Genomic DNA, 12943 nt, shown 5'->3' with positions numbered 1-12943 from the left:
GACTTTCAGGTTCCCCTTTATCTTATTTCCTACTCTTTGCCCCTTTATACTAGCTACTTGTAAACTTACTAGACTGACTGTCTATTGCAAAAAATGAAGAGGTAAAGTCTACAAAGACCTCAAAAGACTTTCCAAATTAAATCAACATATACTTTAATACTTGGTGACTTCAGTACGAAGTAGACAGGGAGGAACATGGCAAAAAAATGTTCAAAAACTCAGGATCAAGAAACTAAAGACTGTAAATACATAAAATCTCACACCCATACAGGATGGATACTTTCTTCAAGCGCTGGACAAGGTGAAACACCAAATAATACCATAAAAAACGAAACATCTTAATACTTAGGAAATGTGACTTGTTACAGATATGGGGGTCATTTCTGAATTGGTCATCTGCACAATCAGACCATGTACATATTACAGTAAGACTACATTCTACTGAAACTTACTATGCACAAAGCAGCAGGGTAGTTAACAAGAAAGTCAAGATCAGTCATGAAGACTGGGGTTCAAGCCTTGCCTCTAACACATAATGACTGTGGATGACATGGATAAGTACAGGTCTTTTAAATTCTGTGTCCCAGGGAGTCTGCATTGGTAGAGGAAGTTTCCTTACCAATGAAATCACAGTTTTAATCTAAAAATAAATAAATATACAAGGAGCCATTAAGGCAAAAATAAAGTCTTCAAACTCAAAAAGCTTCCATCTTATTGCCAATATCTAAAGATGCATTTTGGCACTTTCTGGGGTAAAAAAGTTCATCTAATTTGTGGGTGTCACATATCAACTGGAAATACATTCGTTAGCTGTTGGGATGGGAAACCAGGCTTTGTTATACACCAACTTCATATGGGAGCAAATACAGAATTTGACAGGCAACTTATACTTGAAAGGATATTTTGAATTCCCTTATAGTCTACATTACCTCTTATTTCAGCCCAGATTCTAGCCCTGGTTTAGAATAAGGATCATGGATTTAATGTTAGAATTTGCCTGAAAGCCATCAAGTTCAATTTCCCAATTTTACCAGTCATTAAGTGACTAGCCTAGGGTACAATTTGAAGGATGCTAAGTAGAACTGTATTCATTAGAGAGCTTGTCAATAAGCACTTATTAAACACTTGTTATTTGCCAGGTACTGTTCTAAGTACTGGGGATTACAAAGAAAGCAAAAAAGTGTCTGCCCTTAAGAAATACACATTCTAATAGGGAACTGGGAGGAGGACTGTAAATAACTAGTTACATAGAGCAGATGGAAATAATCTGAAAAGGAAGACATTAGCAGCTGGGGAGTCCAAGAAAGGCGTCCAGCAGGAGATGCGATGTGAGCCGAGTCTTGAAGAGAGCCAAATAAACCAAAAGGCAGAGCAATCCGGGCACAGGGGGGCCAGAAGTTCAAAGGTAGAAAGATGAGATGAGTATTATGTTAGAGTAACTGCAAAAAGGCCAATATAGGATTTAGAGTGAGGAGGGGACTAGAGTGTGAGAAGACTGGGAAGGTAGTGAGAGGCCATGTTATGAACTACTTAAAATGCCAGTCACTGAAGCTGATTTTTTTGGGGGGGGAGGGGAGGAAGGACAAGTACTGGTCTGAGAAGACGGCTAAATTCACACTTGAGAAAAATCACCTTGTCAGCTGAGTGGAGGATGGACTGAGGCGGGGAGAAACCTGAAATTGAACGACCAGTTGGAAGGCTATTGCAGTAGCTTTAAGTGCTGAAGCTTTAGAAAAACATGAAAATCCCTTCCCTCAAGGAGATTACATTTTACTGCCATTATTTGAAGAGGTGATGAGGATCTAAACTGGGATTATGGTTATATGATTGGAAATGAGTGGAACGAGTGAAGACCTCTCATAAAAGGGGACAAGTTAAATAAGTAGGATAGAGTCCCATTTCTCTACCTAGATGTTTTCCTTTCTATAAGCCAAGCTAGTGACCATAAGGCCCCCGAGGTTAAGAATAGGACACCCGATATTCCCATCCTGTGTATTTACCTAAGGGTGAGAAGCCCGAAAGAAAGAAGGATAGAAGTGAGTAAGTCAGCAACCATAAAATCCTCTGAGAATAAGGACAGGACACAGGATGCTCACCTCCCGTGTATTGACCCCAGGATAAGGGACCCTCAGGTCAGAAGAATGGACGAAAAACCGGAAAGCCAGGTTCAATGTGGACATGCAAGACCAGTTAGGTATGAATGATGGGAAACAAAATGTAAGGGTGTTGGGGGATATCCGTCATAGATGTAAGGGTGATGGGAGGCATCCGTTGCAGAAGCAAGGGTGGTAGGAAAGGCTAGTTTGCCACAGATGTGAAGATGAGGTAACCAACAACTGGCTTCTGCTTGTCACAGATAACCAAACCATTTGTTCATTGTCATGGTCACTGAGGTAGATTTATTACTTAAGATGTAAGAATGGTGTATCACCTGCTTGTCAAAAATAACCATAACATTTGTTCTTTGCCATTGTCACCGGGTAGATTTATCGTGTCCAGATTGTACCCTCAAAGCTTGTGTCTTCAAGCTGAGAGGAAGGAGGTTAGGAGGGGGAATTGCAGTTAGGGACCTATATAAACACCCAAATTTTCTGTGTCCAGTGCGCTCTGACACTGAGAGGACCCCCGGTACTCCTGGTGCCTCAGTTGCCCTTTCCCGGGATCATAATAAATTTTCCTTTCTACTTTCACCTTGAGACGCTTCTGTCTTAATTCTTTGATTCATAAATTCGTTTCACACAGAAAGAAGGGGACACCTAAGAGATGTGATAGTGGAAAAGACAAGATTTGGCAAAGAACTGAATACGTACAGTGAGAAATTGAGGATGGCATAGGTGACTGGTTGAATGGTAGTGAAATAGTAATAGAAGTTCAGAAGGACAAAATGCTTTGAGGCAAGATAAGTTGTTTTGGACATGATGAGTTGGAGAATATTCTGTTTGAGATTTGTGACTATATCTCAGAAGAGATACTAGGGTTAGATATATAGATCTGGGAATCATATACCTAGCTAAAACTAAACTCAAGGGAATAGACGAGATTACCAAGTGGGATAGCCTATAAAGATGAAAAAAAGAGAGCTCAAGACAGAGCCCTGAGATACGCTCATGGTTAACTGGGTGACTTGGATGAAGAACCCGAAAGAGAATGAGGAGTGGTTGAAAAAGAAATCAGGAGAACATTATCACAAAAAAATCTATATAGACTGCAGGAAAGGTGTGATCAATAGAGTTAAGAATACAACCTTGCTCACAGCAACATTCTTCCAAGCTTTCTGGGTGCAGAGGGTTACTTCTTCATTCATACAGCACATGTGGCCTAGAAACTCGTTCTCCTTGAAATGAGTCCAGTGGTTCTCCCCCCACTACACCCCCGGGCTACAGCTTCCTTGAATAGGTTACTGACAACTCCCTCCCCTTTTCCTAAATTCCTAGAGGGAGGCTTCCTACTTGTATCCTGGTATATTAAGAGTTCCGGATTTGGAGCCTGAGAGCCAAATAAATGGTACAAAGGCAATGAGCACTGTTCTCTAGAGTTGGCTTCGGGGGACATGGAATCCAATCTTGACTCTATGCCTGTGTGACCTTGGGGAAGTCACTTCTGGAAGCCTCAGTTTCCTCATCTGTAAAACAGATTGGAACAGCTGAGGGCTAAATTAGCTTTCAGCTCTAAGTCTTTAGATAACATCGCGGGTCCTTGTGTTGTCATCTGTAAAATGAGAGGTTTGGACATCGGTCCCTTCAGACACCAGATAGATCAGCGATCGGACGACCCGCAGGTGACTTTGGATGGCAGAGCTTGGACCAAAGGGCCACCTCCCTCCTCAGATTAGCCGGGCCCGTTCCCGCCCAGTCCGGCCGCTCTCCTCCCCTGTCCCGCCGGCATCCGGCGTCGGGGGCGCGACTCCAGCTCCCACTCGAGCGAGGACTGGAGGCGGGCGCGGGCCGGACGAGGGAGGCCCAAAGAACCCGCCTCCCCGCGCCTGACGTGACGAGCCCGCGCGGCCGAGAGCTTTCCCCGACCCTCTGGCGCCACCCGGCGGTGCCAGTCCCCCGTCGCCGCGGTCCCACAGCCGGAGCACGTCATGGAGACGGAAGCGGCGGTTGGTGGCTCGGTGGAGGCTGCGTTGGCGGGGTCTGGAGCGGGGGCAGCGGGGCCCCTGATACCGCAGGAGACGACAAGGGAGGGCGAGAGCGCCGTGGAGTCGGCTGCAGCGGCGCTCTCCTTCCCTGATCCGGAAAACGGCGGCAACTGCGCGGACGGGCTCTGGGAGCTGCCGGTAGAGCACGCCTTGAGGAGGCCGGAATGCAGCCGCTGCAGGTGACCCGGGTAGCGAGCTGTACGGGGCGGGGCCTGCGCGGCCGCGAGGGCAAAGTTCTGGGAGGGCGGTGCGCGCACAGCGCCTCCCGCGGAGGGAAGTGCGTGGCGCCGGCGACTAGTGCGTGGAGGCGCAGGGTACACATGGTTACCAACCCCTATCTACGTCCCTCACTTCCTCCCCCGCCCCTCACAGCTCGAGAAGTACTGCCTGTCTGGGGAGACGTTTACTTCTTACGTGTGCCTAGGTTCCAGTGCCTCCGGCCCCGCGCCCAGGTCCGCGCCTGCGCATTTTCCTGTTAGTCTCGTCAGTTTGGTTGAGCTTAGTTCTAGATGCAGAGATGCGGTCATTTGACCACCTAACCGCCTCATTTAACAGAAGGAAACTGGGGCCCAGAGTAGTTAAGAGAGTTACTCAAGGTCACACAGGAGGTTTGTGCTCAGACCTCGTAACTCCAGAGCCGGGCCCTCGCTCCCCCGCCCCGAGCTCGATGCTGGGCTCAGACGTTTGTAAACATTAGAGACATTTTATGTGTGAGAGAACCCAGAGCCGAGAGAGCTCCTTAGGTGCAAGTCTTTTTTCTCCGTTTTCTTGACTGCTGGCACAGCCTAGAATACAGGGTGTCCCAAAAGTCCCAGTGCAGTTTTAAACTCATCTGGGACACAATGGATCAGTCAGTTAATTGGCTGAATCAGTACCTATTTTAGTTTTTAAGTAGAACTGCCGTCATTAAGGTTGCCACTTTTGAATATTTTGAAATACAAATTACACATTAAATTACATATTATATGGTCTTAGTCCAAATGAATTATATCATATTCTAATTCTCTGGATATTTGTAATCCCCAAATAGTATATATGGTGTGTACTATGTGTGTATTTGTATTTATATTCATTTGCTATTGTATCTAGATATACGCATCCATGCACATATGTATACACACATGTATACACACATTTACACAGTATACACATAGTCACACATTTGTATGTGTGTGTGTATGTATTGTGAGAAATGTGGTTTTGGGGATCACTGAACTTCCTACGCAGGGCCAAAGTCCTGAGGAAGAACCCTGTGATAATCCCTAGGGAAGGCTGTACAGACCACAGGACTTCCAGAGGAAGACCAAGTTGTAGCCCCACCCCCCTTAATCTGTGGGGATCACAGGGCCTCCTAGGGGTGAGACCCTAAGGAGGACCCAATTGATGGCCCCTTAGGATGGCAGTAAAATCACAAGGCTCCCAAGACAGGGCAGGAAGACCCAAGTGATGTCCCCTTAAGAAGGCTGTGCAGACCACAGGGTACCCCAGGGAATCCTGCATGGTCACCCTCTTAACACCGCAGTGGGGATCACAGGACACCCCAAGGCAGGAACAGGAAGTAAGCCTGAGATGAGTTTCTGCTGCTCATTGCTTTTCTTTCCTTAACTTTAGAAAAATCCATGTGATTTGCCCATTTTCACCCAAAGAACCCAAGACCAGAGTGGGCAGAGGAAGACATTTTATTATATTCCTCAAGAAAACAGGTGTAGTGCTTACTGAAACACTCACACTGATACAGTTGCAGGAGCAGGGGTAACCATTCCCTCCACTCCTGCTAGAGTTATGGTTAGTTTACAATCTTTATTTTTTACATAGTTTTCCTAGGTTATACAGTTTATGTAGGTAGGATAATAAGGATACAGAAGCAAAAGTGAAGTTAATTAGATTTTCCTTGTCCTAGTTTAGCATTAAACTACATTCTTTTACTTCCCCTACTTTCCCTCTTTAACATATGCAATTTATGCAAATCAGTAGGCCTGGATTCTTGACCAACACTAGACCTGAGGTAAGCTTGAACTGGTTCAAGCAGTTTGGCTTCCCTGACTGCCTTCTCAAAAAGCATGCACATGTGTACAAGCCTCTGACCTCTCACCTGACCAACCTTGAGGCCTGGTTTCTGCTAAAGCTGGGGTGGGGGGTGGGGGGGAAGTACACCTTTAGTTCTGTGAAAACAAAACTCCTCCTCCCATTTCTTACAAGTATGAATATATGTATGTATATATAAATAATAACTTCCCTGGCCCCTACTGAAGGCCAGATCTTATTTTTGACCTCCTTCCCCAGGGTTCTGATACCCTAAAGGGAGTTTAGGGTGTTTGGTTTCTCCACCATTGGCTCAAGCTCCTTGCACCCCAGTTATGTTTAAGTACCTAACAGTAATTAGCTTTTATAAAAGAATATTTACTTAAAAGTTTTTTTACTTTATTTCATTTTTATTTAGTATTCCATTTTTGGCCAGTTATATGTAAAAACAATTTTTAACATTCATTTTTAAAACTTTGATGAGTTCCAAATTCTCTGTTTTCATTCTTCCCCACCCCACCTCATTGAGAAGGCAAGCAATTCTATATAGATTATATATGTGTAGTCATGCAAAACATATCCATAATAGTTATGTTGTGAAAGAAAACATAGACAAAAAAAAACTCAGGAAAAATAAAGTAAAAAAAAGTATGCTTCAATCTGTATTCAGACACCATCAGTTCTTTCTTTGGGGATGGATATAATTTTTCATTGTAAGTCCTAAAGAGTTGTCTTGGATCATTGTGTTGCTGAGAATAGCTAAGTCATTCACAGATGGTACAGTTTGACTATATCACAGAGTGTGAGAGGGGGAGTAATGTCCAGAGAGGCTCAAAAAGTCCATTGGGGTCAGGTTGTCTAATCTGTAGTTAATAGGAAAGCAGGTTGAATAGGGAATTCACATGGTCAGATCTTCACTTAAGGAAAATTATCTTGGCAACAATGCATAGGATGCACTGGAATGATGAGAGGCTGGAGGCAGGAATCTAAGTGACGGGGACCTGAACTAAAGTGGTAGCTCTGCCGGTGGAGGAGAGGAGTACGATTTGAGAAATATGACCATCTTCATACCATGTTGCCTACATTCTCGCCACCTTGCCCCCTAAACACTTCCATCTTCTCACTTCCACTATAATCTTGGACTCTGTTCCCCTGGCTCTGATAAGTGCGCTAAATCTTATTTTCTGAGAACTATTTCCCAGCCCTCTCCTCACCATGTTGCTTACACTCTGGCTACCATCCTCATTTCTCTTGCCCTAAAACTTTGAAATCTTTCTATGTATTCTGGCTATTATAGTGAGCTTTTGCCTTTTCTTGCTGGAAATTACTCTGTGGCCATTTCCACATCCTACCTTCTTGCCTGTGTCTTTTCCCTTTATCTCTCCCCCTTCCCCAGCTCTATGCTGCTTCCCCCACTCCCCTGAAGAACATAAATTCCTTAAGGTCAGAGACCATCTTTCGTATTTCTGTTTTTATCCCCAGCATTTAGCATAGTGTCTGAATCAGAGTCAGTGCTTGATAAATAAGTATTTTTTGTTTTTCTTGAATAAAGCAGAACAAATCCAATCCCTCTTTTACATAATTGCCCTTCAAATACTTGAAAATAGTCAACCATGTTCCCTCTTCAGTTGTCTCTTCTTTAGGCTAAAACATCACCATTTCTTCCAGTTGGCCAAGGCCCTTCACCATCCCCGTTGCTCTTTTCTGAATTCTGATTAATATACTTCCTAAAATGAGATTTTCAGAATGTCAGAATAGTCTTAATAGGGCAGGGCTATCACCTTTCTAGTTCTGGACACTATGTTTCTTAATATAGCCTAAGATCACATTAGCTTTTTAAATTGCTATATAACATTGTTGATTCATACTTTTTGGTCTGAGTTCCCTACCTTGTGGTCAGAGCTGACAATTGCATCTTTTTCTTGCTCCCTGCACAGCATCAGGCCTGCTCCTGCTGGAACTGTGACCTTTTCTGGTTCTAGTACACAGGTGCAGGCCCCATTTTTGTCCTCACACTGCAGAGTTTTGGGGAATTTTTTCCTGGCCAGACTCAGCCCCTCCTGTGCCCACAGACCTCTGTCTATTTCCCTCTGTTGACCTCAGTTAGAAAAAAACGATTCAGTTATTTTTCCTTTCATTTCCCATATCATGATTTGTTCTGCTGCTCCTTCTAGGTCTTTGAGGGAGTAGCTGTTGGGGAGAATTGGGCTGTACTGCTTCCTTCAACTTCATCTTCTTTGCTGGTTCTCTGGTTACAGTATTTTAAAGGAGTCAGAAATTGTAGCCATTGGGAAGAGAATTTTAGTTGGCAGCTTCTTCTTCCCCTTTCATTCCTAGAGTACAGATGTAACTCTGGCTGTGTCTTTTCTTAGAGCTAATACATTGTATAAATATTTACCTATGACTTTGTGTTGTTATTGTTAATAAATTATATGGGCAGTTAACATTGATGTATGCATAAGCTTATGAGTTCAGAGATTGAGACTGAAAGAGGAGAGAAAGCTTATGGGAAAAGAAGGTTTCTCCAGTTTTTATAAGCCAAGGTGGGAGTGTAGAGCTAATTAATCAATTAATTAAGAAGAGATTTTGGATTTTAAGTATTTTTGGGGGGGTTAATTGTTGTTCACACCTACTAGACTGCCTTTGAATCTGGTGAGAGAATATGGTAAAAAAAACTAGCAGTAGGTAGAGGGGTTAGAACTAGGTATGATTGTACTCAAGAACATCAGAGAGGTATTACTTACACCCTCCATCACACTTGAATATAAATAATGGTTGCTACATGGTGTGTGTGTGTGTGTATAAGTAATCTCCATAGGATTGCTGAATGTGAGTAAGCAAAAATCGCTGTATTAGAAATGACATTGACCAATAAATAAACTGGAAGAATGTCCAAGGTAGGTAACTAGAATAACAATAACTAGCATTTATGTACCACTTCAACATTTGCAGCTACTTTGTAAATATTAACTCATTTCAGCCTTACAGCTTCTCTGTGACATACGTATCACAGCTATTGTCACCATTTTATAGATGAAGAAATTGAGCCTCTGAGAATTAAAATGACTTGCCCATGGTTGCATAGCCAGTAAGTGTCAGAGGCTGGATTTGAACCCAAGTCCTCTCTTGGGAGGAAGATAAAATCTGTCTTCAAGTATTTGAAGGGCTATCAAATGGAAGATGATAAGATAAAAAGATAAGCTGACTAGGTAACCGTGTTCTGCTTCACCCAGAAGATAGAGCTGGGGAATGATGGGTAGGAATTACAAAGAAACAAATTTAGTCTTGAGGTAAGAATAAGCTTCCTAATAATTAGATCCATCTAAAAGTGCAGTGAGCTTTCTTGGGGTAGGTAGTAGGTTCCTTCCTGGAAGTCTGGAAGCACAACCAGATGACTAATGCTCAAAAATGTTTTAGAGGAAATTGTTCTTATTTTGGTTAGACTATATATTTTCTAGGTACTTTCCAGCTCTGAGATTCAATGATTCTTGTGAACCTAAATTCTGATTTTGTAAAATTTTTCTAACTTTTCTCTAATAAATTTATCTTGAAAAATGAGATTCCCCTTTAAAAAAAATTCTTAGCTTTTGGACTGTAATGAGGGAGGCTAACTAACATCTGTTCACAAATACAGATGACTTAAATTATAGTTAAGAAGAAGGCAAGGTCCTATTGTACAAATCAGCTTTATTTATATAGAAATATGCCTAAGTACATGTTATTATTTTCTGAACTGGTTTTAAAAGATATATTTCTTCAAACGTTGCTATTCTGAATAAAGTTAGCTAGTTTGAGAAAAATTTAAATATGTATATTTAGATTTTGAGAAATCTTTTGCAGAAATGGCTATATTTCTATCCTGCTTTAGAGTGTTTTTAAAAACATTTCCCATATATTCTTTTTACATAACTTAGCACTTTAAAATGACACCTTTTAAGTTATTCCTTATACGTCCCCTGTTAAGAAGGTAAGTACAGTTAACTCTAAACTATCCTTTTTATGTGGTTTATCTTCAGTGAATTTTTAATGCCAGACCAATTTCTTTATGCCATAAATACCTCTGAGCTGCTTTTCCTTGACAAGAATTACTATGTGATTAGGATAGGCGACTGTTTCACCATTGTTCTACATCCCTTATATTTAGAAATACTACTATCCTGTTTCCATCTTTGTAAATGCAGGTAAAAGTTAGCTATATTTTGCAATTTATTTAATTTCAAGCCCCTAATTGACCCTGAGATGAACAAAGCCCAGTATGGTTTGACCCCTCTTGCCTCCAGAAGTTATCATGTTGTACCTATGGATGAGAATCATAAAAACATTTACAAATCCTGTATCTAACATGGTAGGTATATATCTAAATATTAGTAAATCAACACACATTTTAAATGCCTGCTCTGGGCTAGGCACTGTGCTATGCACTTGCAATACAAAGATAATAAATGAAACAATCCTTGCTTTTGTATCTGTCATCTAACAATGTCCAAATGCCTCTTTTTTGAACATTCGTTTTTTCTCCATTATTTGTTAGGCTCAGGTTTGCATGGTATGTCACCTTGGGTTGCATCTTGAGGTTCTTTGCTCTTCAGAACACATTATTCCCTTCCTTCCTGTGTTTTTTTAGTAGGCACAGAAATAGTCTTGTGTTATTCAAATTTCCTTTCCTTTATTTTAGAAGGTCTTTTACCTGGTTGCTTGCACAATTTGTTGTTTGTCATTATCATTTTTAGGTGTTTCACAGGAGGCACAGGAGTTTTTGGACTCTAGCCTTTAACACATTGACTACTGTCAACTGTTAGGTAAACACATGGGAAGGCTGCTAGCAGGTGTTCTAGCATTAGCACAGGTTCACTCTTGATCCAGGGAGACAGGAACAGAGTCATAATAAGGGGTTAATAAGCTTACTTTAGTCTAGTCTACTCAAAGGGGTTGCTAATAATGTGAGCACCAACTCCTACAGCTTCCCTAATCACCCTTCTTGCAGAGAAGGGAGGGCACCTACCCCTACATCTTGATGGGATCAATCAAGACAGGCACAGCATTCCAGCTTATATATTTCCCTAAGTCCCCTCAAGCTTCAGTGGGGGCCAGTTGAATTCATTCCTCTATGCTGGGGAATGCATTCCTCTATGCATTAGCCCAATCCCAAATGGGTTCCTTACTTACCGACCAGTGACCACTTGCTTTATAGGGCAGCAGACAAAGAAGGCATCTTGCAACATTAAGCTCACAGGTTAACTTTAGCAATATTGTCATTCAGTGCAAACATAGTAAATATTACTTATGTCATCCTTATATCTCACTGCACAAGCATGGTGGACATATTTACAAGTCATAAACCTGGGAAATATTATCTAACACCTGGAAACTAGAGATTGTTATGGCCATGGAGCCTTAGAACTAAATTCTAAGAAAGAATAACAAAAATCCACCTTACTTACAGTTAAGAGTTTAGAGTATAGATATTTCCTCCCCGAGTTGGTTTGTGGATTCTTTCAATTGGTACCTTGCTTTCTGTGTTCAGAAAGTCTGGGCAGTTTTCTTGAATTATTTATTGCATTATAGTGTTTAGATTTTTCCTTAAGTTGTTCTTCCTTAAATTACCATATCTCATCCTGTCTTTGAGATCAGCATGTTTTGTTTATGTGGAAATCATGGTTTCTTTTATAGTTACTAGTTTTTGATTCTCTTCTTCCAGGTTCTCCTTCACTTCTGTGTCTTTAGATTCACAATCTGTTTCTCTCTTTTGTTGCTTTGGTGAGACTTGCCACCATGGATTCAAGTTTTTCTATTCTGCCAGTTATTTTTGCTATGCAGGCCATAGATTCTGCTTTAACAATTTTTATTTGTCTTTTAAACTATTCAGGAATACCTTGTTGTGATTTCATGCTTTGTTGGTAATTATATTAACAACCCAGCTAGCAGCTTCTGTGGGGGCGTAAGATTCCCCCCCCCCAGACAGCACCCAGGAGGCTGCTGGGACGCTGGGAAAGCACAGGTTCTTTTTATCTGCTTAAACAAGGAAAGCACGGTGAAGGGGTTGACCAGCTTACTTTAATCCAGCATTCAGTTAGCATACAGACAACATTCATTTAGTTCAGGGGAAAAAACACCAGCATTCAGTTAGTTCAGGGGAGCAAAGAGACAAGCATCAAGAGATATACCAAATACAGATTCATTCACGTACTTCAGGGGAAAAAGCCAGCACCCTGAGGTTCAAAACATTCATTTAGTTTGGGGGAAAACAAACCAGCACCCTGAACCTCAAAATGAAAATACAAACAAATTACAAATATCAACAGACAGACCCAATACAATTCATAGTTACCAACATCTGGTCTCGGCCTGAGAGCAAGGGCTGGCCCAGAGTCACGCTTACTTGCCACTGCTCCCACACCAACCGGAAAAGGAAAGAGAGATCTTTAAGCTGTCCTCTCCCCTCTCATAGAGTTTTTGACATCATCAAGCGCCGTCTGAATGACCAGACCCGATTGGTTCTTGAGCTGGCTCCTCCCCCTAGCGTAGACCAGGTTAACACCCAATAGGGCGTGGCTCTGGAGTTAACACCTCCCCTCAGCCAGCCCCATGACTCATCACACAGGAAGTTCTCTGCTTCCTGGCATGGTCGCTGGCCTTCCTGCCCCGGAAGAGCAAGCCACAGCCTCCAGAGGCTCAATGAGGTAAGCTGAGTCATTCAAAGAAAACAGAGGCCATTCTGGTTACAGTAATCTACACCATTCTCTGCATCATCAGGTGTTGATTCATTTTCCTTCGTCTTGC

The 12943-nt window shown here is 42.1% G+C and overlaps 1 protein-coding gene across 1 annotated transcript in view; it reads left to right on the top strand.

Annotated features, from left to right (window-relative positions):
* Positions 1 to 4025: 4025 nt before the first annotated feature.
* Positions 4026 to 12943, top strand: part of DTWD2 (DTW domain containing 2) — a 146925-nt gene continuing 138007 nt past the window's right edge. The window contains exon 1 of the mRNA XM_036750583.1: positions 4026 to 4320. Within this exon, the coding sequence (XP_036606478.1) occupies positions 4085 to 4320 (236 nt within the window). The 5' untranslated portion in view covers positions 4026 to 4084. The remainder of the gene's footprint in view (positions 4321 to 12943) is intronic.

This window comes from Trichosurus vulpecula, chromosome 1, assembly GCF_011100635.1.
Source record: "Trichosurus vulpecula isolate mTriVul1 chromosome 1, mTriVul1.pri, whole genome shotgun sequence".
Taxonomy (NCBI): Eukaryota; Metazoa; Chordata; class Mammalia; order Diprotodontia; family Phalangeridae; genus Trichosurus; species Trichosurus vulpecula.
The sequence above is the reverse complement of the archived record's forward strand: the minus strand, read 5'-3'. Positions and strand labels throughout refer to the sequence as shown.